The sequence below is a fragment of the Nannospalax galili genome, unplaced genomic scaffold (assembly GCF_000622305.1).
Source record: "Nannospalax galili isolate Female #2095 unplaced genomic scaffold, S.galili_v1.0 scaffold117, whole genome shotgun sequence".
NCBI lineage: Eukaryota > Metazoa > Chordata > Mammalia > Rodentia > Spalacidae > Nannospalax > Nannospalax galili.
In genome coordinates this window covers 956,740-981,033 of record NW_008341422.1, presented here as the reverse complement: position 1 = coordinate 981,033, position 24,294 = coordinate 956,740, and the positions used below count along the sequence as shown (strand labels likewise).

At 43.7% G+C, this 24,294-nt stretch overlaps 1 protein-coding gene across 1 annotated transcript in view; it reads left to right on the top strand.

Annotated features, from left to right (window-relative positions):
* Myo1e (myosin IE) overlaps nucleotides 1-24,294 on the top strand; it is a 242,198-nt gene that overhangs the window by 187,174 nt on the left and 30,730 nt on the right. The window contains exons 19-22 of the mRNA XM_008836873.3: nucleotides 8,524-8,668; nucleotides 14,270-14,384; nucleotides 14,925-15,094; nucleotides 18,784-18,929. Coding sequence (XP_008835095.1) covers nucleotides 8,524-8,668; nucleotides 14,270-14,384; nucleotides 14,925-15,094; nucleotides 18,784-18,929 — 576 coding nt within the window. The remainder of the gene's footprint in view (nucleotides 1-8,523; nucleotides 8,669-14,269; nucleotides 14,385-14,924; nucleotides 15,095-18,783; nucleotides 18,930-24,294) is intronic.

Here is a 24,294-nt window from a genome sequence, read left to right as displayed (position 1 = left end):
GTTTAATTCATATTTCATATAAGGAAGAACTAGCAGGGTGAAGAAGAGCTTGAGCATAGCCTGTGAAATCCAGTGCTTCTAGGAGGATAGGGTTCCCTTGTCATTTCTTGTGTTGTGAGGTAAGCATAGCTGACCCACCAGTCATAGGTTCTAGAAAGATCCGGTCATTCCATACAATAGCTGCATCGACTCAGTCCACACATTCAAGTTTCTTCATAATTTTGGAAGTGGATTAGACCAGGAATAAAATTCACTCCGACAACCCTCTAAATGATAGTTGCTAGTGCACCAGTCGTGTCAGCAGGACTGTGTGAAAGAAGGTCTTTGGGAAGCTGAGAAAATAAACGAGTAAAGGTTTTGAATCACTGTCACAGTGTCCATTTGCTGAGGAACAATTTAGGGTTAGTTTTAAGACCTTGATCTTCTTTAAAAGGTTCAGTGACATTTAATACTGTACTCTCAGAGTAGCGTTGGGGATTGTGCTGTATAATCTCAGCTGTCAACTTGACATACCTTGGAAGAAGGAACCTCAATTGAGGCATTTTCTCCATCAGCTTGGCCTGTGAGCATGTCTGTGAGGCATTTTCTTGATTGTTGAGTGATGTGGGAGGGCCCAGTCTACTGTGGGTGGTTCCACTCCTGGGCAGATAGTCCTGGTTTGTATAAGAAAGAAGTCTAAGGACAGGCCAGAAGAGTAAGCCAGTAAACAGCATTCCTCCACAGTCTCTGCTTCAGTTCCTGCCTCTAGGCTCCTACCCTATGATCTGCTCTGACTTCCCTCAATGATGAATTGTGATCAGGACATGTAAGCCAAATAAACACTTTCTATTCCAAGTTGGGTTTTGATCAGAGTGTTTTATCACAGCAATAGAAAGTTGACTAGCACAGACATTATGCCTGGTGCCCTGACTGTGTGGAATGAGAATTTAGCTACTGAGCTATACCCATGGTTGACTAGGAAGGAGCACTTTTATTTGGGCTAGTATCAAAAGTTCACTTTAATTTTTTTACAAAATTGTATTATCATTTTGAACAGTGTCTCATGGGGTCTCTTTTACAGTTTTCTCTGAAGAACCTCTTCCCACCTGCATTGCTTTTTATATCTAGTAACATTTTGCATTTGTCACACGGTATCCTTGGATAAATTCCAGATGGATTAGGGACTTAAATGTGGAAAACATAAGCCTATAGTCAGGCATTCGTGCAAGATATCTGTAGTTTTCTTCTAGTATATTTGTTCCCTAGGCTTCCAAGAGCCTTGTTTTGTGTGGAGTCTTAATTGTAAGTTACAGAATCAGTGGTCATGGTGCTGTGACAAATCTCTTCAGTCTGTTTTGTGAATTAATAGTCCACTTATTTAAGACCAACATCTGAATCTGGACTCTGACTACTTTTCACCCCCAAGAATCAACCAAACCTGTTAACATTTGAAATTGAATGACTTTTGACTTGGGAGGCTGCCCTGTGAATTGTAGAATGCTCCTCAGTATACTTGAACTCTCCCCACAGGTGCAAATCTTAAGGCCCCACCTCATGAGCCACTGGTGACACCCAAAAGTGTGTATATATGTTACTTAATATTCCCTGAGGCACAGTTAGTTGAAAGCTACTGCCTTGCAAAACTGCATTTCTTTGGAAAACACTATTTTTTTTCTTTTAGAAAAACTCAAATATAGAAAACAGTGAATGAAAAAGTATTTTCTCCATCTTTAACTAAAAAGACCAGCCTGGCAGCTCCAAAACAGTTATAATTTTACATCCTCTAATATATTTCATGTATTTAAAACCTATTTAGCAAGTATATGACATATACCTGTCTTCCCAGCCCCAGGAAGTGGAGGCAGGAGGATCCTGAGTTTGAAGCCAGCCTGGGTTGCAGATAGTTCAAGGCTAACCTGAGCTACATAGTAAGATCCCTTCTTATAAAAATCAAGGGGGGGGAATAAAAATAAAAAAATAAAATAAAATAAAATAAAAATCAAGAGAATGGCTGGAGAAATGGTTCCGCAGTTAAGAGCACATACCACCCTTACAGAGGATTCAAGTTCAGCTCCCAGCACCCACATTGGGCATCTCACAACCACCTCTCACTCCATCTCCAGGGGATACAAAGCCCTCTTCTCAACTCCGAAGCCGCCTGCACTCATGTGCACATACCCACACACATAATCACATAATTTAAAGATAATAAAAATAAATCTTAAAGTATAATTAATTCTAAAAAAAGAAAAGAAAAACCTAAGGCCTAGCGATGTACCTCAGCAGATCACTTGACTCGCTTGAACAACCTGCGTTCAGCCCCTAGCACTAGCAAAGAAAGAAAAGAAAAGAAAAAAGAAAAGAAAAGAAAAGGAGGGGAGGGCGGGAGGGGAGGGGAGGGAGGGGAAATAATTTGATTCTCTACATTCGGCATTTGCCACTTCTGTCTAAGGGGCACTGCTGTAGAAAGATCTGTCTAGCAAGATGACTCAGTGGGCCAAGGCATCTGCTGTACCTGTTTCCAAGCCTCAGGACCTGATTCAGTCCTCAGGACCCACATGGTAGAAGGAGAGCACTGACTCCTAAAGTTGTCTCTCAACTCCACACAAGTGTCGTGGCATATACGCCCCCACCCACACCAATAAATACATAAATATAATTTTAAAAGTCAAGAAAAGAGACGGACTTCCTGAGTAGTTCTGTGAGTGCTGCTGTTCTGGGGGGATCCCGAGCAAGCTATGTGACTTGTCCTCAGCCTAATGATCCGTGAAACGGTCATAATATCCAGACCTTTCTGTAGTGCCATGCAGGGCACTGTATGCTGTGTCTCATAGTGAGTAGGCATCTGGTGAGCTCTGGGATGCCCCTTTCTAGACATTTCTGTAGTGCTATGCATGGCATTGTATGCTGCGTCTCCCAGTGAGCAGTCACCTGATAAATTCCGGGACACCCCTTGTGGCAAGGCATGCTCACTGAAGTCATTAAGTCCTTTCGCCCCCAGCTCCTCAGCTATGGGCTTTTCCTTTCAGAAGAGAAAAGTGAACATTTGGGCTAGATAGCTGTCATACAAGTTTCTTTGATTGCAGTCTTCTCTTGGTTCGAGAATACTAGGGAAGGAATCAAAATTAAGTTTGGAAGGAAATTTATTATTTTAATGAGCACATTCTCAGCATCCTGCACAATATCTCAAAACTGTTATTGAAGTGATCCACTAAGAAATGACTTGAAGTGAATACATGGCAAGATCAAGCCAGCCAAAATCCCAGCAGGGATGGGGAGGATGAGAAGTCCTTCTCCTTGCTGAGGAGTTACTGCCGTTAATGCTGCTGAGGGAGGGAGAGTCCGTTTTCTTCAGGGGTACAGCAAAGAATATCTGATGGGCTACCCATGTTCCAATGGATAGCCCTGCACCCACATGCATACAGGCAGCACTGAATGGACTTGGAAGATTTTTAAAAAGAGTACAAGAAGTTGGGAGGGAAAGTGGGAGGGAGATAGGGAAGGTTTTGGAGGGGAAGGAATGGGGAGTGGATTTGAGTGAAACATATTCATGTATGAAATTCTCAAACAATTTGAAAAAAAGGCGTATCAATGACAAGGAATATTTCTCTAGAAATGGCACTGCTTTCTATACAGAGCACGAGTCTGGGATCCTTCTCATGCAGAATGTATCCAGTCCCTGTTTAATCCAGTGAGGCCTTGTAAGTCATTGAACTGTCTCAGATCTTTGTTGTCGCTGAGGCTAAGAGAAAAGGCTTTGTTTCTAGACTTGTTTTCTAGGTGACTGTAGAAAGGCTGCTAAGTAAGAAACAAAAGGTGAAAGTCTGAGGGAAAAGCTGTACTCATACCTAGCACAACTCTCCACACCAACATGCATTACTTTCCTATCCCTAGAAAGGGAACTTGCAAGCGTAACAGATTGATTCTGACATCACCAAGGTATCTGACACTCTCTTCCTGCCTTCATGGGCACCCACACAAAACACACACTTACAAATAAAACTGTTGAAAAATAATTTTATACTTTGTATTTACTGTTTTTATTTTATGTGTATGAAAGCATTGTCTGCATGTGTACATCCATGTCATGCAGTGCCTGCAGAGATCAAAAGAAGCCATAGGATTCCCCTGGAACTGGAACAACAGATGGTTGTTAGCGGCCGTGTTGAGTTCTGGAAATCAAACCCAGGTCTTCTTAAGAGCAGTCATCTCGCCAGTCTCTGAAAAATAATTTTTATGTTAAAAATGTCCACTTCGTTGAGTCTTAACTTGGGACTACACCTTTTAAGTTTTGGGGGACATACCTCTCTAAGCTAGGAGCAGGCATATGCTTTACCTGACCCTCCAGAAGAAAAGTATGGTAGAAATAGAAGAGATTCAGTTTATCGAAGAGCACAATTTACACCTCCCCACAGTTACCCTGACCGCATCAGACTGTGGGCGTGGAGAAGCAGAAAAGGCTCATCTTTCAGGAAAGGCATTCATGCCATTGGCAAAACAGAAGAAAAACCAAGAAGTCGCTGCAAGTGTGGCAGGGGCATGACAGCCTTCAGCTGGCTGCCAGGACTTCTGTGTCCTTGGTGCTCCAAAGCATCCTTGTCCCCAAGACTGACTGCTGGAGGTCCCTGAGGGGCAGGCTGCTTTTCCTTTGAAAAGGAAGCCTTGACTTGGCGACCCAAGAGATAACAAAGAGCTACTGGGGAGAGACCTGCAGCAGGTGGAACAGCCAGCTCAAGGACTTGGGAAGAAACATGGATATAGTTGAGTCTTAGTACAAAGAACGCAGACCAGGAAATGCGAGCTCTTGCCACGCTTTCCAGAGTTTGCACTGTCTGTTGCAGCCTGTGCTGGGCAGTCTATCCAAGAACTGATGGAGTGTACTTAGCAGGACAGCATTGTGCAGTGAGGATGCAGTCGACTTCTTGAGCGTGAAGGAAGTGCCAGGCAGTTGTTAGAATCATTCAGATCCTCATCCATCCCTGGAGGCCTTGTCAGAGAGAAAGAGAAATTTCCTGAGTTCCTTGCTATTTAAAAAAATATTGAAGCAGGGCTTGGCGCACGCTTTTAATCCCAGCACTCGGGAGGCAGAGGCAGGTGGATCTCTGTGAGTTTGAGGCAAGCCTGGCCTCCATAGAGAATCCAGGCCAGCTGTGGCTACAGGGAAACCCTATCTCAAAAAGACAAAAGTTAAAAAAATAAAAATTCAGGGGCTGGAGAGCTGGTTCAGTGGCTGGAGAGTGACTTGCTATGCAAGCAAGAAGACCAGAACCCATATAAAAGCCAGGCACAGCTGCATATGCCTGTAACCCCAGGACTCAGGGATAGAGATAGGCAGACCCAAGAGAGCTTCAGGCTCAGTGAGAGACCTTGTCTCAGAAAAAAATGGAGGAGGTTTCGGTGAGATGGTGCTTGCTACTAAGCCTGATGACCCATGTTCTAGCCCAGGACCCATGTGGTAGACGTAAAGAACTGACTTCTGCGAGTTGTCCTCTGACTTCCACATACATGTATCATGGTAATACACAGACACACACACACACACACACACACACACAGTCAAATGAGACTAGAACAGCATTACTTTTATAGGGCAGGAAATGTAAATTGCAACCCAGACCTATGGATAGTTGCAGAATGAGACGCTTTATAATTTTGATGAGTTCAAGCCAGGCAGAATGGCCTCCTTAGAAACTTGTCAGTTTGGAGGCCTCTGTTCCCTCTTTCCCTCCACCCTCCATGGTCCTTTCCCTCATCCAATTAGACCATCAGTACCTTTCCTCCAGCTCCCGTCACATGTACATGGGCTCTGCTCTCAGCCCTGTTTGCATGTCTTCATCTGCTAAATTAACACCTTTATACTGAATAGGTAATTTATTCTAGTCATACTAGCATGTGACCTCAATGCAGCATTTTCACTTTTAAGCTGTTTTAGTTCTAATTAAGCAATAGGAGGACTGGTTTTTTGTTTTTGTTTTTGTTTTCCCAAGAAATGTACGGTATTATCAGACAAGATGCTGCTGGTAAAGGGAGCCTAGAGGGCTCCTAGAATCAACTTAGCTTCAACTGGCTGGCCCTATGGACCCCTAGACTTACGTGGCAGGGCTGCAAGGATGCTCTTCTCAAGTCTTCTTCTCCGTTGGCTACTGTAAGCCAGGCTAACCCTGATAGAAGATTCCAGAACACCTGACCTAGCCTGTGCCCTAGGTATGTGTTCATATGCCCCATGTCCACCAGCTGCACACCACATACTCCAATGTTTTCTCCAGTACTTGACATCCTGCAATGTGCTTCTCTCTCCTCTTGGTAAATAGAAATGTGTGGTAGACTGTATCATCTTTGAAAGATATATTTATACCATAACTTCTATGCAGGGCCATGACTGAAGAGACAGATGGGGTTCAATCCCCAGCTCTGACACAATAACTAAGTGGCCTTGGGCAAATCTGTATTTGTTTCTGCTTTCTGTGTAGCAGATTAGAAAACTGACCTGATCAAATTGCTCTAAGACTAAAATGAGGTCATGAATCAACAGCTCCCAACTCTGAGCCAGGCATCTTTCTGCATGAGCCATTGACATTAGTTATCACTGATGTGCCAGACACTGTGTGAAGCGCTGGCATGTAGCATGAATCCCACAGATGAGGCATCCGCTCCCATCGAGCCCGTTCTCATCGATCCAGTAGGAAAGATTGGATGTGCTTGAAGGAAAGAGATTATCTGCGATGGCAGAAAGCAATAACAAAGTAATGTTTGATTGGGTGGTCCCAGGTGGCCCTGAAGATGAGCCACCCTGAGGAGGAGCCAGGCCAGTGAGAAACCTGGAGGACAGGCAGCGAGTAGAGGGGACAGAATGAGCAGAGGTGCTGAGGAGGGAAGAGCTGAGGGTGTAGGGAGGAGACACTATCTTCTCAGGGGAAGTAACCAGGCTGCAGATGGCCCAGGCTGGCCCATTAACCTATGGTTCAGATGCACGGGGCTGCAAAGATGGAAGCGCATACTGGAGAGAGTGGTAGCTGCTTATAGAGAGCTGGTAAACTTTTTATCCTTTTGGGGGAGGGGGTGTTTGTGTGTTTGTGTGTGTGTTTGTGTGTGTGCACACATTCATGTGGAGACCAGAGGAGAACTTTGGGCAGTGTTCTTCCAGTGCTATCCACATTGGTGTTTGTTTATTTATTTGTTTTATCTATTTTTATTTAATGTGTATGAATGTTTTGTCTGCATGCATATAAGTGCACTCGTATTGTACAGTGCCCATGGAGGCCAGAAGAGGGCCTCAGATCCCCTGGGACTGGAGTTAACAGACAGCTGTTAGCTGTCATGTGGGTGCTGGGAACTGAACCCAGGTCCTCTGCAAGAACGGCCAGTGTTCTTAACTGCTGAGCCATCTACCCAGCTCTAGAGTTTCTAATATATATTTTTATTTTACATGAATTAGTGTTCAGCCTGCATGCATGTTAAGTGCACCACAGCCATGTAATGCAGAGGTCAGAAGAAAATGTTAGATCTCCTGGAACTGGAGTTATAGATGGTTGTTGACAGCCGTGTGGGTGCTGGGAACCAAACGCAGGTCCTCTGCAAGAGAGTAAGTGTTCTGTCTGGTTAGGGTGCTCAGAGCCTCTGAAAGAAGCTACCCAAAGTCACTGTATTAGTTACTCATTGCTGCAACAAAATACCCAACAAATGCAAGGGAATGAATGAAGGATTTATTTTTCCCTCATAGTTCAAGGTGTGATGACAAGAGCTTGAGGCAGCCAGTGCTCTTAACCACTGAGCTCTCTCCACTCCTTAGTTGTGTTTTGTTTCGTTTTATGTGTGGGGATGGAGGTATATACATACCATGGTACATGTGCAGGTCAGAAGACAACTTGCAGGAGTTAGTTCTTTCCTTCCAGCTTGGGATCCTGGAGATGGAACTCAGGTTTCCAGGCTTGGCAACAAGCACCTTTACCCATTGAGCCAATTTCCATGCTGTTTTGGGGGGACAGGATCTCTCAGTGGCCTGGGGCTCACTGAGTAGGCTAGATTTCCTACCTTCACCTCTCCAACATTGGGATCACAAGTGTGTGCCATATGCCAGGCTTTTCACATGGGTTCTAGGGTTGGACTCAGGTCCTCATGCTTACATGACAAGCACTTTACTAACTGAGCTATCTCCCCACCCAGCTTTGTACAACTTTTATGCTGATAAATGCTCTGAAATCAGGAGAGATTAAGATTGAGAAGACAAAAAAAAACATTTTTTTTTTTTTTTTTTTTTTTTTGCCTGAAGAGTGTCACAGGACCCTCAGCAGGGTATTTTTAGACAGTGATCAAAAAAGGGAAAGCAGATTTTCCCCAGGGCATCAACACAGAAGCACAGGGATGGGGAGGGAGGAGCAGAAGGGCTGTGATGATCACCCCAAGTGTGTAGGACTTTCCTAGTCATTGAGGCCCATGCTCTGTCTTTGGGTAGCATTAAAGGGACTGCTGGTACCAGTGATACCGGGTGCCCCATGGAGAGGCAGGGAACCCACCCTGAATCTCTCTCTCCTCTCGTCCCCATAGGTACGCCATTCTGACCAAAGCCACATGGCCTGTGTGGAGAGGTGAGGAGAAGCAAGGTGTCCTCCATCTGCTGCAGTCTGTCAACATGGACACTGACCAGTTCCAGCTTGGGAAGAGCAAAGTGTTCATCAAAGCCCCAGAGTCTGTGAGTACCTAGCTTCCTTCCTTGCCGCACCTCTGCCGGTTCGCCCCCCCCCATGCCGCTGGCTGACGGTACACTCTCAAAGTCTAAGAGACACATTGCCTACCCTCCTGCCCTCAGAACTGCCACCAACCCAATTCACTTTCTTTATAGCATTCAGCTGTATAGAAAGATATCACCCTTGGGTCTGGAGAGATGGCTCGGTGATTAAGAACACTGGTTGCTCTTGCAGACGACCCAGGTTCGATTCCTGGCACCCACATGGCAGCTAACAACCATCCATAATTCCATTTCAAGAGGATCTGACGCCCTCCTCTGACTTTTGTGCGTATTGCACATCATGGGTGCAATGCAGGCAATGTACTCATACAAATAAAAAATAAAAATAATAAATACAATATTTTTTAATAAATAAAAATATCACCCTTGAAAAAAAGGTATTCTCAGGGCTGGAGAGATGGATGGCTCAGTGGTCAAGAGCACTGACTACTTTTGCAGAGGACCCAGGTTCAAGTCCCAGCACCTACATGGCAGCTAACAACCATCCATAACTCCAGCTCCAGGGGATCTGACCTCTGCCAGCATTGCATAACACTACACGGGTGCACTTACACACATTCAGGCAATACACTCATATATAAAAAATAATGAATATTTTTTTTTTTTAAAGGTATTCTCCCACCGGGTGTGGTGGCACACACTTTTAATCCCAGCACTCAGGAGGCAGAGGTAGGCAGATCTCTGAGCGTTCAAGGCCAGCCTGGTCTACATAGTGAGCCCCAGTCTCCCTTACTGTATCTGCCCCCTCTATATAGTCAGCTGCTGAGGGCAAAAGAAACTACCCAAAGTCACTGCATTAGTCACTTACCTCGTTGCTATAACAAAATACCCAACAAATGCAACTGAAGGAAGGGTTTATTTTTGCTCACAGTTCCAGGGGATACAGTCCCTGTGGCAGGGAAGGTATGATGGCAAGACCTTGAGGAGGCAGAAGGCAATGAATGCTGTGCTCACCTTGCTTGGTTTTTTTTTTTGTTTGTTTTGGTTTTGGTTTTTTGTTTTTTAAGGCAGGGTCTCCCTGTAGCCATAGCTGGGCTGGAACTCACTATGCAGACCAGGCTGGCCTCAAACTCACAGAGTGCCACCTGCCTCTGCCTCCCAAGTGCTTGGATTAAAGGTGTGCACCAGCTGATTTTTCTTTTTTATGTGGTCTTAGACTGAGCCCATGGAATGATAACACTCATATTTAGGGTGGGCCTTCCCATCTCCATTAACCTCTGCTGGATGAGACATACAGACATGCTCAGAGATGGTTCCATGGCCACTCTAAATTCCATGAGGTTGACAAGATTAATAACCATCTCAATTATCCATAGGATCTAAGGTGCTAAGGGACTTAATGTGGGAAAAGGGAGGGACCGGCAACTGTGTCCTTATGTGAGTTACACCAATAAGCCAATTACACATGGGCTCAGGATGGACCTGAGCCCAGGGTGAGAAGTACTTGAACAGAGCCTAGAGGAATAGGAGGAGCTGGGGAAGGGCTCTGAGGGGCAAAGAGACAAAGAATCTGAATCTACAGGACACAAACTGAGGCAGCTTCACATACACATTGACAGTCCATGAATATTTCAGAATTCTCTAGATTAACTCAGAAAGATTTCTTAACTTTCTTGATGCAGGTATGGGCACTGTAGTCTGGAGAATGTATGCATGTGAGCAGGCACACAACAAAGCCCCTTAATAATTAGTTCACTTAGCTCTGGGGCTGTGGAATAAAGACATTGCTTTTTAATTTGGAGAGATTGCTGGTACTGAAATTCAGTACTGTCTTGTTTACTGTTGCTGTGATAAAGTACCCCAACAAAAGCAACATAAGGGGAAAGGGTTTATTTGGCTTATGATTCTAGGTTATAGACATTATGGGAAGTCAAGGCAGGAGCTAGAAGCATCTAGTCTCTTCACATCCACATGAGAGTGGAGAGAAATTAATTAATGCATGCTTAGTGCTCTGCTCACTCTCTCCATTCTTATACAGTTCAGGATCCTCCGACCAGGGAATGGTGCCACCCACAATGGGCAGTTCTTTCCACCTGCAGCATATCAAGATGATTCCCCCACCCAGACATGCCCCCAAGCCAACATGATCTAGGCAATCCCTCATTGAGACTGCCTTCCCAGGTGATTTTAAGTGGGAAGACAGTTAAAACCACCCATCACAGGCATCATCATTTTACAAGACCATTTCAGGAAATAGTGATGAAAAAGCCAGAGGTGTAGCTTGGTTGATTGATCACTTGCTTGGCATGCACAAAGCCCTGAATTCCATCCCCAGCCCACAGAAAATGAGTGTGGTAGCACACACCTGTAATCCCAGCACTCAGGAGGTAGAGGCAGGATCAGAATATCAAGGTCATCCTCAGCTACATAGTGAATTCAAGGCTAGCTTGGGCTACATCAGAGCCTGTTTTTTCTTTTGTTTTGTTTTGTTTTTTAAGAATTAATAGTAAGCCAGGCATGTTGGTACACACCTTTAGTCCCCAGCACAGGGGAGTCAGATGTAGGTGGATCTCTGTGAGTTCAAGACCAGCCTGGTCTACATAGTGAGTTTGAGGCCAGCTGGGGCTTCAGGAAAACCCTGTCTCAAAAAGACCAAAAAAAAAAAAAAAAAAAAAAAAAAAAAGAAGAAGAAGAAGAAGAATTAATAGTGAAATTGGCAGAAGTAGTCAAGAGAACATGGGGAAATAACATGGCCAGTCACAGTGCTGGAAAACACAGGCTGAGCCTGAGATTCACTGATGAAGGCTCTAGTTCAATGGCTTGGCAAACTATGAAGTGGTACACACCAATAGAACCCATCTATGAAGAGTTTGTGGTAGCGGTTCTCCATCCTGAGTTATTTATAACCTCATAGCAATTTCATTTCCAAATATAAAATGAAAATGTGTCATACGCCATTAGACAACCCACGGAACAGTTCCTGTTCTTTCTAAAACAGGCTGGAGTGATTTGTCAGTACAACATCGAACTCTGCCGTCTCATACCACTCCTCCTTTCCAACTTGTGAAATTTTCATGTATAATTAAAATGGCCTCAATAGTTTTCCTACTTTTTAATTCTGTTCAGTTGAGCTTTGGGCATTTATCTCTAAAATTGAGGTTTATTTGGGGTTTTCTTTACTTTGCCTTCCTCACAACAGCTTTTCCACCTCTCAACTCACTCTCCTTTTTCCGTTTCTCTGAACTGCACACACATGTGCACTTGTATGAATGTATGCACATGTATTCACACACACACCATCCATCACCTTATCGCTCCCCTCCCTGACCTCTTTCATCCACGTCTAGCCTAGACTTGGAAATATTTTTCCAAAGACTTTTTTTTAAGATTTTAAATTTTTGTTTTCGTGTATGACTGTTTTGTCTGCATGTATGTAGGTGCACCCATGTCCTATAGTGCACCCAGAGTCCAGACAAGGGTATCAGATCCCATGGAACTGGAGTCATGAATAGTTGTTAGCTACCATGTGGGTGCTAGAAACTGAACTCAGTTCTCTGGAAGAGCAGCTAGCACACTTAACCTCAAAGCCATCTGTTCCTCCCCAAACTTTATTTTTTAAAACCTGCCCTATAATTTTTTTGCCCTAACTTTTGTAGTGAGTTTGCTGAATACAGAAAAATAACCTATCTTCTTCCAAAGCAAGCATTAGATATCAGACACCAAAGAGTTTGTGTTTGATTCTGTGCCTGTGCCTTTGGCTTTTCTCTTCCTCTTTATTCTCAAGTCTTCCTGATGTCTAACCCCTTCAACTTTGCAGAGGGGTGGGAGGGGAAGGCACCTAATACCCAGCTAATCTTTAAAATAATCTCTAGGATGTTGGGAACTGTTGCCCACCTCATCTCTTCTGGTCACTGGTATATTTTCTCTGATCCTGCCAAATTAGCTCTAGAAAAGAAGGAAACTAGCCTTAAACAAAGAGGGAAAAAAGAAAAGAAAAGAGCCAGGCACAGTGGCACATGCCTTTAATCCCAGCATTCATGAGGCAGAAGCAGGCAGGTCTCTGTGAGCTCAAGGCTAGCCTGGTCTATATAGCAAGTTCAGCAAATGTTCTTCCCACAGGTGACCATGGGATCAAGTTTTAAGCATCTGTCTAGGTGCTATGTTATGCGCCCTATTTTAGGTTTAGAAACATGTTCCTTAAGCCAATTGGGTAAAGCACCAAAGGCTCAGTGGCCCTTACTCCTAGAGTTTATTGTTCAAGATATTTCTAGACAGCCAGGCTGTAATAGGGAAATACTGAGTGGCTCCTGAGGCTGGAGAGATGGCTCAGTGGTTAAGAGCACTGGCTACTTTAGAGAGGACCAAGGCTTGGTTCCCAGCATATACATGGTGGCTAACAACCGTCTATAACTCCAGTCCAGTGGATCTGATGCCTTCTTTTGGCCTCCATGGGTAGTGTATGCACATGGTGTACTTACATACATGAAGGCAAAACATTCATACACACAAAATAAAATGTTTAAAATTTTTAAAAGAATGTTGCTCTTACATGTGTGTACACTCAAATGAACACAGACAACATACCCAGATTTCTTCAAACCGATTCTCTTGTTTATTTCTAGAACATTTTTCAGTGACTATATACCATCTTTACTTTGATTTTGTGTTGTTCTGTTTTATTTATTTATTTTTTCTCAAGAGTTATGTGATCAAGTTGACCCAATGCAGATCTAGGGAAGTCTTTTTGTCCTGGAGCAAAGCTTAGCAGAGCCCATGAGACTTTGATTCTCTGTGCAGTCCTACCCACACAGTCTAAGTCTGATGTTCTCATCTGTGACATGGAAAGGTGTGGTTGTTGAGGTGTTGAAGGAAATAAAGTACTGAAGTTTCTGGAAGGACTTGTGACCATAGCGGGTAGCTGACAAACTACAGCTACTTACAGTCTTCATGATTCCCAAGCCTGGCTGAGGGTAGAAAGGGAGCCATCACTATTAACCGTTATCATGGCCTCTCCAGAGCCTGGGTTGTGCCGTGCACAGTGCCAGCCCTCTATGGAGTCCAAGTCTAAACAGTGTATCTCGAGTCCAGCTCTGGTCATTGTGGTTTCTATCCTGTGCCCCAATGACTCCTTGGAAAATGTGGAGGCAGGAAGTCTGGACTTCCATGGAACTGAAAGTAGGGCAGCCCTCTTCCCACAGCAACATGAACTCTGCTCCAGCAGAAGATGGGAGGTTCTATTTCAAGCTGTTCATAGCACCCAACAGCAGCATCAGGTTCCAGCAGCTCATTTGATCAGGCTACCCACCGTTCTATTAGGACCAAGGTGAGGAATAGATCCCAGAGACTAAGAGCAAGGGAAGGCAGAGACCATTATAAACTTATTATAAATCAGATGCGGCCATTTTCCATTTCATTAAGAGAAGAACTATATGGATAAAATAGAGACAGTGGTCATAAAAACATCCCACAGTATTCGTTTTACATATCTGTTCATGAGTAGAAGCTGTTCTCGTGTATTCCTTGAGTACACTGAGCATCCAAGGAAGAACAGAGAGTGGTGCTCAGATGTGGATCGGTTCCTATTCGTCTTCTCTGTCGTTACAGCTGTTTCTTCTAGAAGAGATGAGAGAAAGAAAGTACGATGGGTATGCCCGAGTGATACAGAAAACATGGAGAAAGTTCGTGGCCCGGAAGAAATATGTCCAAATGAGAGAAGAAGGTATGCTAGTAATTTTGTTTCAGCCCTTTAACAATTCTTTCATTTTATTACATTTATTTTTTTGTGCATGCGTGTACATGCACATCCAAGTGTTTGTGCCATGGTATGCATATGAAGACAGCTCACAGAAGTCAGTTCTCTCCTTCTATCATGTCAGTCCTGGGAATTGAACTCAGATCATCAGGCTTGGTTGCAAGCACCTTTACCCATTGAGCCATCTTGCCAGTACCCATTTAACAAATCTTAAGAATAAGCCTGAGGACCAGGAGTTATGGGGCAGCCCTTTAATCCCAGTTAGGAGGCAGAGGCAGGTGGATCTCTGAGTTCGAGACCACCCAGGATTACATAGTGAGACCTTGTCTCAAAAAAAGATTAAGTCTGAGCTTAAGTGAAGTTACAAACTACCTTACTCAGCATAAATCATGTGCTAACTAACCCTGTATCAGGTAGGACTCCTTTGTGTGTTTTCACTCTAAGTATCTGCCTTCTCTTTCTTCCTGGCCCACCCGTCTTCCTTTTCTGTCCCCTTGGGCATCATAGCCTCAGACCTGCTGCTGAACAAAAAGGAGAGGAGAAGAAATAGCATCAACCGGAACTTCATCGGGGACTACATCGGGATGGAGGAACATCCGGAGCTGCAGCAGTTTGTGGGCAAGAGGGAGAAGATTGACTTTGCAGACACGGTCACCAAGTACGACAGGCGGTTCAAGGTACACAGCTCCTTGCCCCTGAGAGTCTCCAACAGATTGCTTATTCAAAAGAAGAGTAGCTGGTGATTTTGCTGTTCTGCAACAAAAGCAGATTGTTCATTAAAGAAAAAGTATAGAAACTCAGATAAGTCAAAAGAAAAATAGCAATCCATGCTAAGAATCACTGAGCATTCTGTGTGTCCTTCAAGACCGTTTTATGCAGGCATATATTTGCATATCTATTTTTGCAAAAAAGAACACATGCATTAAGTGTTCTTTTATGTCCTGGGTTTGGTTGTTTGTGCCAGGAAGATCTTACCATACTAATAGACATTTTCATATAAATTGCTTTATATACCTGCACAGTATTCCGTTTAGTAGATTTTTATGAAGATTTTATTTATTTTTATTTTGCTTGTATGAGTGTTTTGCCTTCGTGTATGTAAGTGTACCACATGTGTGTTTGTGCCTGCCAAGGCCAGAAGAGGGCATCTGATCCCCTGGAACTGAAGTTAAAGGCTGATGCTAGCCACCATGTGTATGCTGGGAACCAAGCCCAGGTCCTCTAGAAGAGTAATAAGTTCTCCTAACCACGGAGCCATCTTTGTAGCCCCTTTCTTTTCTTTTTTTTAAGATTAAAATTTTTTAATTTATTTATTTTAATCATGTGTATATCTATGTGTGTGTATGTTTGTGTTCGTGCACATGAATACAAGCACCGTCTAGACCAGAAGCATTGGACCCCATATAGCTGGAATTACAGGTGGTTGTTAGCCCCCTGACATGGATGTTGGGACTTGAACTCAGGTCCTCTGGAATTTTAAAGAGCACATACTCTTAACCACTAAGCCTTCCCTTCAAATCTTTAAAATTTTTTAGTTACATTTATTTATATAGTGTTTATGTGTGCTTGTATTTTTGTGTAGAGGACAGAGGACAACTTGCAGGAGTCAATTCTCCCCTTTCACCATCTTGGGAGTTGGGGATCAAATTTAGGTCTTCAGATTTGGTGGCAAGTGTCTTGACTAGCTGAGTTCACCAGCCCAATTGTTTGTGTGTGTGTGTGTGTATGTGTGTGTGACAGAATCTTTATTTATTTATTTTTTGAGGGTTTCTGATAATGCTACAGTCTGAACATACAAAGGCTATAAAATGAATTTTTTCCAGAATATTTCAAAGGATGGTGCCAGACTATGATTGTCTGCAAAGCACCCTCACATACTTGTACTGTAGGTTATTTTGTCTCTTAAAGTAATACACCATACATCCATAGTTTTGGCCTGTACTGAAATGGCTGGGCGGGGGGTGGGGGTCTCTAGAGGGTTCTTAGTCTCATTCATAAAAGAATTGAAGAATGGAAGTGGACCCAAATGGCAGAAAGTGGACAGATTTATAGAGACCTACATGACTGTGGCTGGTCAGAAGTTCTGTGGAGTTCTGCATTACAAGGCAGGATTCCAGGCTGGGAAAATTCACTACCTCATTAATGCACCAGCCATCTATTTAGTGTAACTTAAGGTAAACCTGCCTTCCTAGGGTGGTTCTATCACCAGATGATTGACCAGTGAGATTGGAAAGGTGGGTCCTCCAACAGATAGACTAGGGATTTTATAGTCTTGACCAGTTGTACTTATGGGGCTTTTTGCTACTCTGACATTCCCCCCTCTGAAGAGGTAACCCTAAAATCTTTTAGAGATTAGATAAGAGCTCCCAAATACTTTTGACATTTTTGGTCTTTGGAATAGAGTATGTTGCTAAGAGGCCCAAGGACATTGTGACTTTTAGCCAAGAACCTGACTACTTTTCTTTGGGGTCTTTTTACCCTAACTGCCTAGCCAATTCCTACCTCCTATTCTTATCACACCATTCTCTGAAGAGGTTACACCAATTGCCAATAAATAATTGGGACACAGACCGCTCTGGCTTCTTCCATGCTGAACAGGGACGCAGGGTAGGGTAATTGGGGTATCCCTTCAGTGGGTCTATCTAAAAGATCCCCAAATTGCATAACTCTTAACTGTAGGGAGAAAAGAAAGTCCTTAACTGGTGCCTAGGAGATGTGAAGGAGAAGTAAAAGGAAGAGTAGTTAGCATTACAAGTTCTAGACAGGGAACCAGGAAAAAAGTCAGAACAGGGCAAATTTCAAATGTTCATATCAGAGTCCATTGGGATTTCTTGATGAGGGCTTCCAAAAGCATCCCTCTATTGGGTTCCTCCTCATTTTTCTTTTGTCTGCCAAGGCTGGCCTTGAGTGATGAATTCCAAATTTGTTTTCAGGCACTTTGATAGCTGTTGGAGTGGCTAGAATCAGTGTCAGTTCCCTCTCAAAGTCTTCTAGATAGGGGGAGAAAACAAGTTTATCCAGCATTTTAGAACAATAGCTGGTTGTTTCCCTTAGCTACAGGTGGGCACTACAGTATTGGAGACCAAGATTTGAAGTCTTACATCTGAGCAGCACTTTCTTATTAAAAACAAAATCATCAATGAGAAATAATTGTCTAAATAGCATTTTATATGGACTTAAGTCTAGTGTCTGGGAAGTGTAATCCCTTGAACTCTTAAATATACTGATCATTTTAATCTTTGGTTATACTTTCCTTTTGGGTGTTTAAGACCATACAGTTGGCCCAAATAAACCAACTTATTTTTATTCTTAAGGTCATTTGAGGATCTGTTCCTTAGGGTCACATGGGCTTGGGAGGAGCTCCTGGCTCCTTTCTTTTACCAGTTCCATCTATGTGAAGATAAGTCAAAGGTCCTGCTTGACTGTCAGTCCCATTGTTTTTTAAGACAAGGTTTCATGTATCATTTCAGTATATGGGAAAGACAGCCATGAGGCGCATAGACTCATTGCTGAGACCACAAGCATGCAGAACCATGCCCAGTTGTGTGCCACCCCCCAGGGCTATGTGCATAATTGGCAAGCACTCTACCAACTGAGTCACAGCCCCAGCTGTCTTTGTTTTTCTAAACCAACTTCTTTAATTGATCAGGACAAATAATGGGATGAATAACGAATTTAATAAGAAGGATGTTGTTTTGCTAAAAGGGGGTCATTTCTTGCAAACCATAAATAGCACCAGCTGCTGTCTCACAGGTTCTTAGAGCACCTGCACTGCTCAGTATTAAGGTGGTCAGCCACTTATTCTATAGCATGTTTGTTTGATCATTAAGGATTATCATTGAAATGAAAACATATCCTTGGGGGGAACAAGTTTTTGTTTGTTTTTGAGACAGGGTCTCACTGTGTAGACCTGGCTGGCCTGGGACTCAATCACAGATATCCACCTGCCTCTGCCTCCTGTGTTCTGGGATTAGAAGTATATACCATCATGCCCAGCCTCCAGTTTTTAAAAAGCAAATATCAAGGATTCCCAAGAAAGTGTGTACAGATACTAAAAGGATGAATATGTGAGAAACATGTTCATGAGGCCACCATGTATGTTGGCTTACTTGACACCAACCCTTTACCCACCCTGTTATCCTAGTAATGGAATTGCCATTTTGTAAGTTTGAAAAAAAGAAAATCAGCTGTCTTTGTCTTCATGGGTGTCAGGAGCCTTATTTGATGCTGATGCAATGGCCAACCCAGTGAAAGAGATTTGCTACCCAAGGCAGCTGTCCTCTGGCCCTGCAACTGTGGCCCATTGTGTGGACAGCCATCACTCTGACCATGTCTAGTCAGCCTTCTGAAGTCCCTCTCCTCACAGGGTGTCAAGCGAGATCTGCTGCTAACTCCAAAGTGCATGTACTTAATTGGAAGAGAAAAAATCAAGCAAGGCCCAGACAAAGGCCTGGTGAAGGAAGTCCTGAAGCGGAGAATTGAGATGGAGAGGATCCTGTCTGTGTCCCTCAGGTGAGTAGGGAAGGACAGAAGCAGGGTTTCTTTAGCTCCCCTCCACAATCACCTACCATCTGCAGTTCCAAACACATACTTCAGGTAGCACAGCTTTAAAATCATGATGAAGGAAATGGAGTTTTCATTCTTAAAGAAGACCCAGGCCTGGGATGTAACTCAGTTGGTAGAGTGTTTGCCTAGCATGCATGAAGCCCTGAGTTCCATCCCCAGGAGCCCATAAACTGAGTCTATGATGCCCTCCTGTAATTCTAGGACTTGGATGTAGAGACAAGAATATCAGAAGTTCAGGTTCATCCTGGACTATATAGAAGTTCAGGTCCAGCTTGTGATATATGAGACCCTGTCTCTGGATGGATGGATGGATGGATGGATGGATGGATGGATGAAGTGAATGAATGAAATGTATCACAGAAGGGCTGGTGAGATGCTCAGTAGGTAAAGGCACTTGCTGCCAAGCCTGATGACCTGAGTTCAATCAGGAAAAGGAAAGAAACACTCCCACAAGTTGTCCTCTGACCTCCACATACATGCCATGGCTCTTATACGCCATCTCTCTGACATACATGAATTCAAATAATGTTTTAGGCTAGGGTGTGGTGGCGCATGCCTTTAGTCCCAGCACTTGGGAGGCAGAAGCAGGCAGATCCCTGTGAGTTCCAGGCCAGCCTGGTCTATAGAGAGAGTTCCAGGGGCTACAGGGAGACCCTGTCTCAAAAAGACCAAAAAAAAAAAAAAAAAAAAGAAATATATATGAAATATATCAAAGATGACCTGAACAGCATAGTCTCAGGGAGTCTGTTTTTAATATTTTATTTCTTATTTTTATTTTATGTGTATAAGTGTAATACCTGCATGTAGGTAGGTGCACTCTTAAGCAATGCTCACAGACATCAGAAGAGGGTGTCTGAAACAAGTTAAGGATGGTTGTTAGCCACCATGAGGGTGCTGGGAATCGAATCTGGGTCCTCTGCAAAACCAGTCAGTGCTCTTAACCATGAACCATCTCTCCAGCCCCAGTCTCAGGGAGTCTTAACAGGAAAAGAATAAGATTCCAAGAGCAAGTTTGCTATCTGATTGGCTCCTCCAATCAAAGAACTCAGAGTCAGTGTCCCTATAACATTCCAGAAATAAAATTCATCTATGGAACAAATCAATTATCTTACTGGAGGAGAACCAAGGTCCTATCTTTAGCCCATTTACTCTGTTTAAAAACTATCCCATGCCAGGTATAATGGCACAAGCCTTTAATCCCAGCACATGGGAGCAGAGGCAGATGGATCTCTGTGAGTTTGAGACCAGCCTGGTCTCCATAGTGAGTTCCAGGCTAACCAGGGATACACAGTGGGATCCTATCAAAAGCCAGGCAGAGGTATCCAGAAAGGGACATTTCTTTGTGCCTTCCATAGAAGGATTTCCATAATCCACAACCCTGGAGTCTTCCTCGTGTGCCTATCGCCTCCAGGTTCACTAGCATTTAGAAGTGGTGGTAGTCTGTGCAAGTCCTCAGCAGGGCCCTTGCTACTTACCTGCATGCTGGCTGTCTTTTGATATAGATTCCCATGCCTGAGAAGACCCTCTTAAATGCCCATAGGCCAGGAGCACTGTGCCGGATAGCTTCAATGTCAAATAGACACACCTGATTGAGGGAGCCTCAATTGGGGAATTGCCTCCATAGGACAGTCCTTTCCTCCCCAAATTGGTACTGGTCAGAGTATTTTGTCACAGCAATGGAGAAACAAGCTAGAACAGAAATTGGTACCAGAGAGTGGAATATTGCTGTGACAGACCTGACCTTGGTGTTTTTAGGCATATCATGGAAGCATTCAGAAATTTGGGCTGGAAAAGCCATTGAGTGCTTAGAGTTTGTTGCTGTGGAGCTTGGAACAGTTATGCTGAAAGCGTGAAGGCCTGGCTTGTGAAGCTTCAAAGGGAAGCAGAGACTATCCGGCCTGTTTGTGTGATGTTTTGAATTGGGAATCTGTGGGTTCTGGTCGGCTGGGGCTGAAGAATCAGCTGTGATTAAGAAGAGACCAGAACCTGAAGTAAAACCTTTGCTTTACTGGGACAATTGATGCTGGTTAGCTGGGGCTGAAAAATCAGCTGTAAGTAACAAGAGACCAGCATCACTGTGGTGGAGTCTTCTGGGAGGTATTTCCTCAGGGTCAGCATACAAAGGGTACCCGAACCTCCATCTCTAGCTGGAAACAGGACTTAGTAATGTGTAAGAGTCTCCTGCATGATGCTTGTTGAAAGCATGAAGGGGTCACAGAGAGCACCTGAAGCTTGGCACTCTGAGAAGCCAGGAAAGGCCACAGGTGAAAGTGCAACTTCAGTTGCAGTGAAGATCCCAGGACTGAAGGGGTCATGGAGAGAATCTGAGGCTTTGCACCCCAAGAGGCAAGAAGAGGCAATTGGTGAAGGTGTAGGCTCAGTTTGAGTGGAGACCCCAGTTTTTGGAGATGCCGGGACCATGGGATGATCACCAAGGACAGCAGTAGGTGTGGAATGGAGCTGGCCTGGGTCTGTAAGACGAACTGTGTGTGCTGTGGATGGCAGAGTCAGAGAAGTGGAGCTGCCAAAACCCTTAAGAGCCCAGAAGATTGTGAGTGAATCCCAGATGTCAAGACTTGAGCTACTTTGCTGGACTTTGGTTTTGCTTAGGTGTGCCCGATTCTTCCCTTTGAAAGAAGACAGTACTTGTTTTGGATTTTACAGGAGCCCCCAGTTAAGAGACTTAAAAGAGACTACGGACTTTTAACTGTTTGGATTTTTTTAAGGACTGTCGGGCTTTTAAGGCTGTACTGTCTTATATTGTGATATTAAGTTAACGTCATATCTTGGGGATAAGAATTGGAAAGGTTATGGTTAATAGTGATGTGTTTGTGTGTCAAGTTGACAAGGGTTCAGTTGTGCTGGATAGCTTTAGTGTCAATTTGACACACCTGGTTGAGGGAGCCTCGATTGGGGAATTGCCTCCATAGGACTGGCCTGTGGCCATGTCTGAGGGGCATCTTCTTGATAAGTGATGTAGGAGGGCCCAGCCCACTGTGGGTGGTGCCACCCCTGGGCAGGTGGGCCTGTGTTGCATAAGAAAGCAGGCTGAGCAGGCGCCAGGGGAGCAAGCCAGTAAGCAGTGTTCCTCCATGGCCTATCAGATCTCTGGGAGAGGCTGTGGTTGACCATTCTGCTAGAGAGTCCTCATACAGCTGGCTACTCTTGCATCAAAAACTTCCTAACCTGCTAATGTGTTCTGTTTACACTCAGATTTCTTCTTTTTGATGCTACCCACCCCACCCCCCAACTCCTAGCCAATGAGGCTAGAATGTGTCCTGGGAAAACCAGCTTCTTCCTGTTCCTTACAATCTGGAAGTCCATTTCCTTGTGGCCCTTTTCTCAGAGGTTCCTAGCCTACAAGTTTTTCCATCTCTAAGGGGAAAAAAGGAGCCTGTAACTTTTAGTGACGTCTGCACGTGAGGGTCATCGGACCTTACAGTTACCAAGACTAATACTGTTCCCTCGCTTTCTTTACATATTGGATTAGGCCTGAAACTTGATACCAAGTTAGAAAAGCAACGAGGAGGATGACAGAGTGAACAGAATCAAATTGAAAGTAGGAATTAACAGTGGTAGCAGACTACTGAGCTGTGGTGTAGGTGCAGTAGATGTACGGATATCTGAGAACACTTGGATGGTGGTGTAAAGAAGTTGGAACAGTTCTCTTGAACTTCAGAAGAGTTGCAATGTGTTTTCAAGAATGTCTGAGACTTACTGATTAGCTTTTGGCTGATTGATAATCACCGTATAAGTTTTTCCAGTTCAGACCTGATTTCCAAGCCTACTACTAACTCCTATAACTAAAGTCTCTGTGGAAAGTAGCCTCCCAGCCCACTTCAGACAAACCATCCACCCAAAAGCGATTAGGAAGGAGTACAGGAAATGTGCTCAAAACTAAATATTTGATATGAAGGATTTATTGCTCGTTTCTTTAGGTGTGATAATGGTCTTGTGGTTACTTTCATATATAACGAAACTTTATCTTTTAATGGCACATACTGAAATATTTAAGCATAAAATAATACAATATTTATACTTTGCTTTACATTTGATCTTAGAACAAAGACTGAGAAACAATGTGTATTCATTGCTTTAAAATAACCTAGTTTGTGGGGCTGGAGAGATGGCTCAGTGGTTAAGAACACTGGTTGTTCTTGCAGAAGACCCAGGTTCGAATCCCAGCACCCACATGGCAGCTAATAACTGTTCGTAAGTCCAGTTCCAGGGGATCCGACAGCCTCTTCTGTTCTCCACGAGCATTGCACAACACGGGTGCACTTACCTACATGCAGGCAATACATGCATACACATAAAATAAAAATGATAAATAAATATTTAAAATAACCTAGTTTGTGTGTGAAAGTTGGGGAGGAGGTTATGCTATGGATAAACACAAGGGTTCTCTTTTTCCACCATGCAGGTTCTGGGGATAGAACTCAAGGTCATCAGGCTTGGCGCAAGTGTCTTTACCCACTGAGGCACTTCCTTCTACTGATCTACTTTTTTAATGAAAAGGCTTTTCTTTTCCTGATCTCTCAGTAGACATTCAGTTTTGAGGAACCATTTTGTTGTTGTTTCTCCCAATAAATATACTGACTTTTTTTAAGTTTCGTTTGCAAGAAACAAAGGGTCCCAGCAAGTGGAAATGGGGCCAGGGGTTCAGAGAGACTTGAGGACCACAGTTGCTGAAAGAGAAGCCAAGATATTTTGGCTGGGAAAACAAACCTTTCTCTAAGTAAAACTGGGACCAGAACACTAATGCTTTCATTGGAAACTTGGTAAAACTACCAGGAGGAAGTATGCCTACACTGATTGAAAAATCAGATTTTTGAGTCTCTTATCTGTTGGCAGAAGACAGGGCATCTGTTTTGTTATTGTTATTGTTGTTGTTAGTTTGTTTTTTGTTTGGTTTTGTTGCAGTTTCACATGACCATTGAGGAAACCGACAATGGGCTAGAGAGATGGCTTCACAGTTAAGTTAGTACTGCTCTTGGAGGACCTGAGTTCAGTTCTCAGCACCCACCTTGGGCAGCTTACAATCACCTATAACTCCAGTTCCAGGGGATCCAACACCCCCTTTTGGCCTCCATGGGCAACTACATTCATGTGCACATACCCACACATAGACACATACATAATCTAAAAATAACAGAAATTAATCTAAAAAAATCCACCAACAATGGCAGGATTACCCCCCATACCCCCTGGAGGCTATAACCTCCCTAGTTATAGGGTTTGTGCATGTTTAAATATCAGAATACCAGGCATAAATTCCCTCCTGTGGAGCATACCTCAAATCCAATCAAGA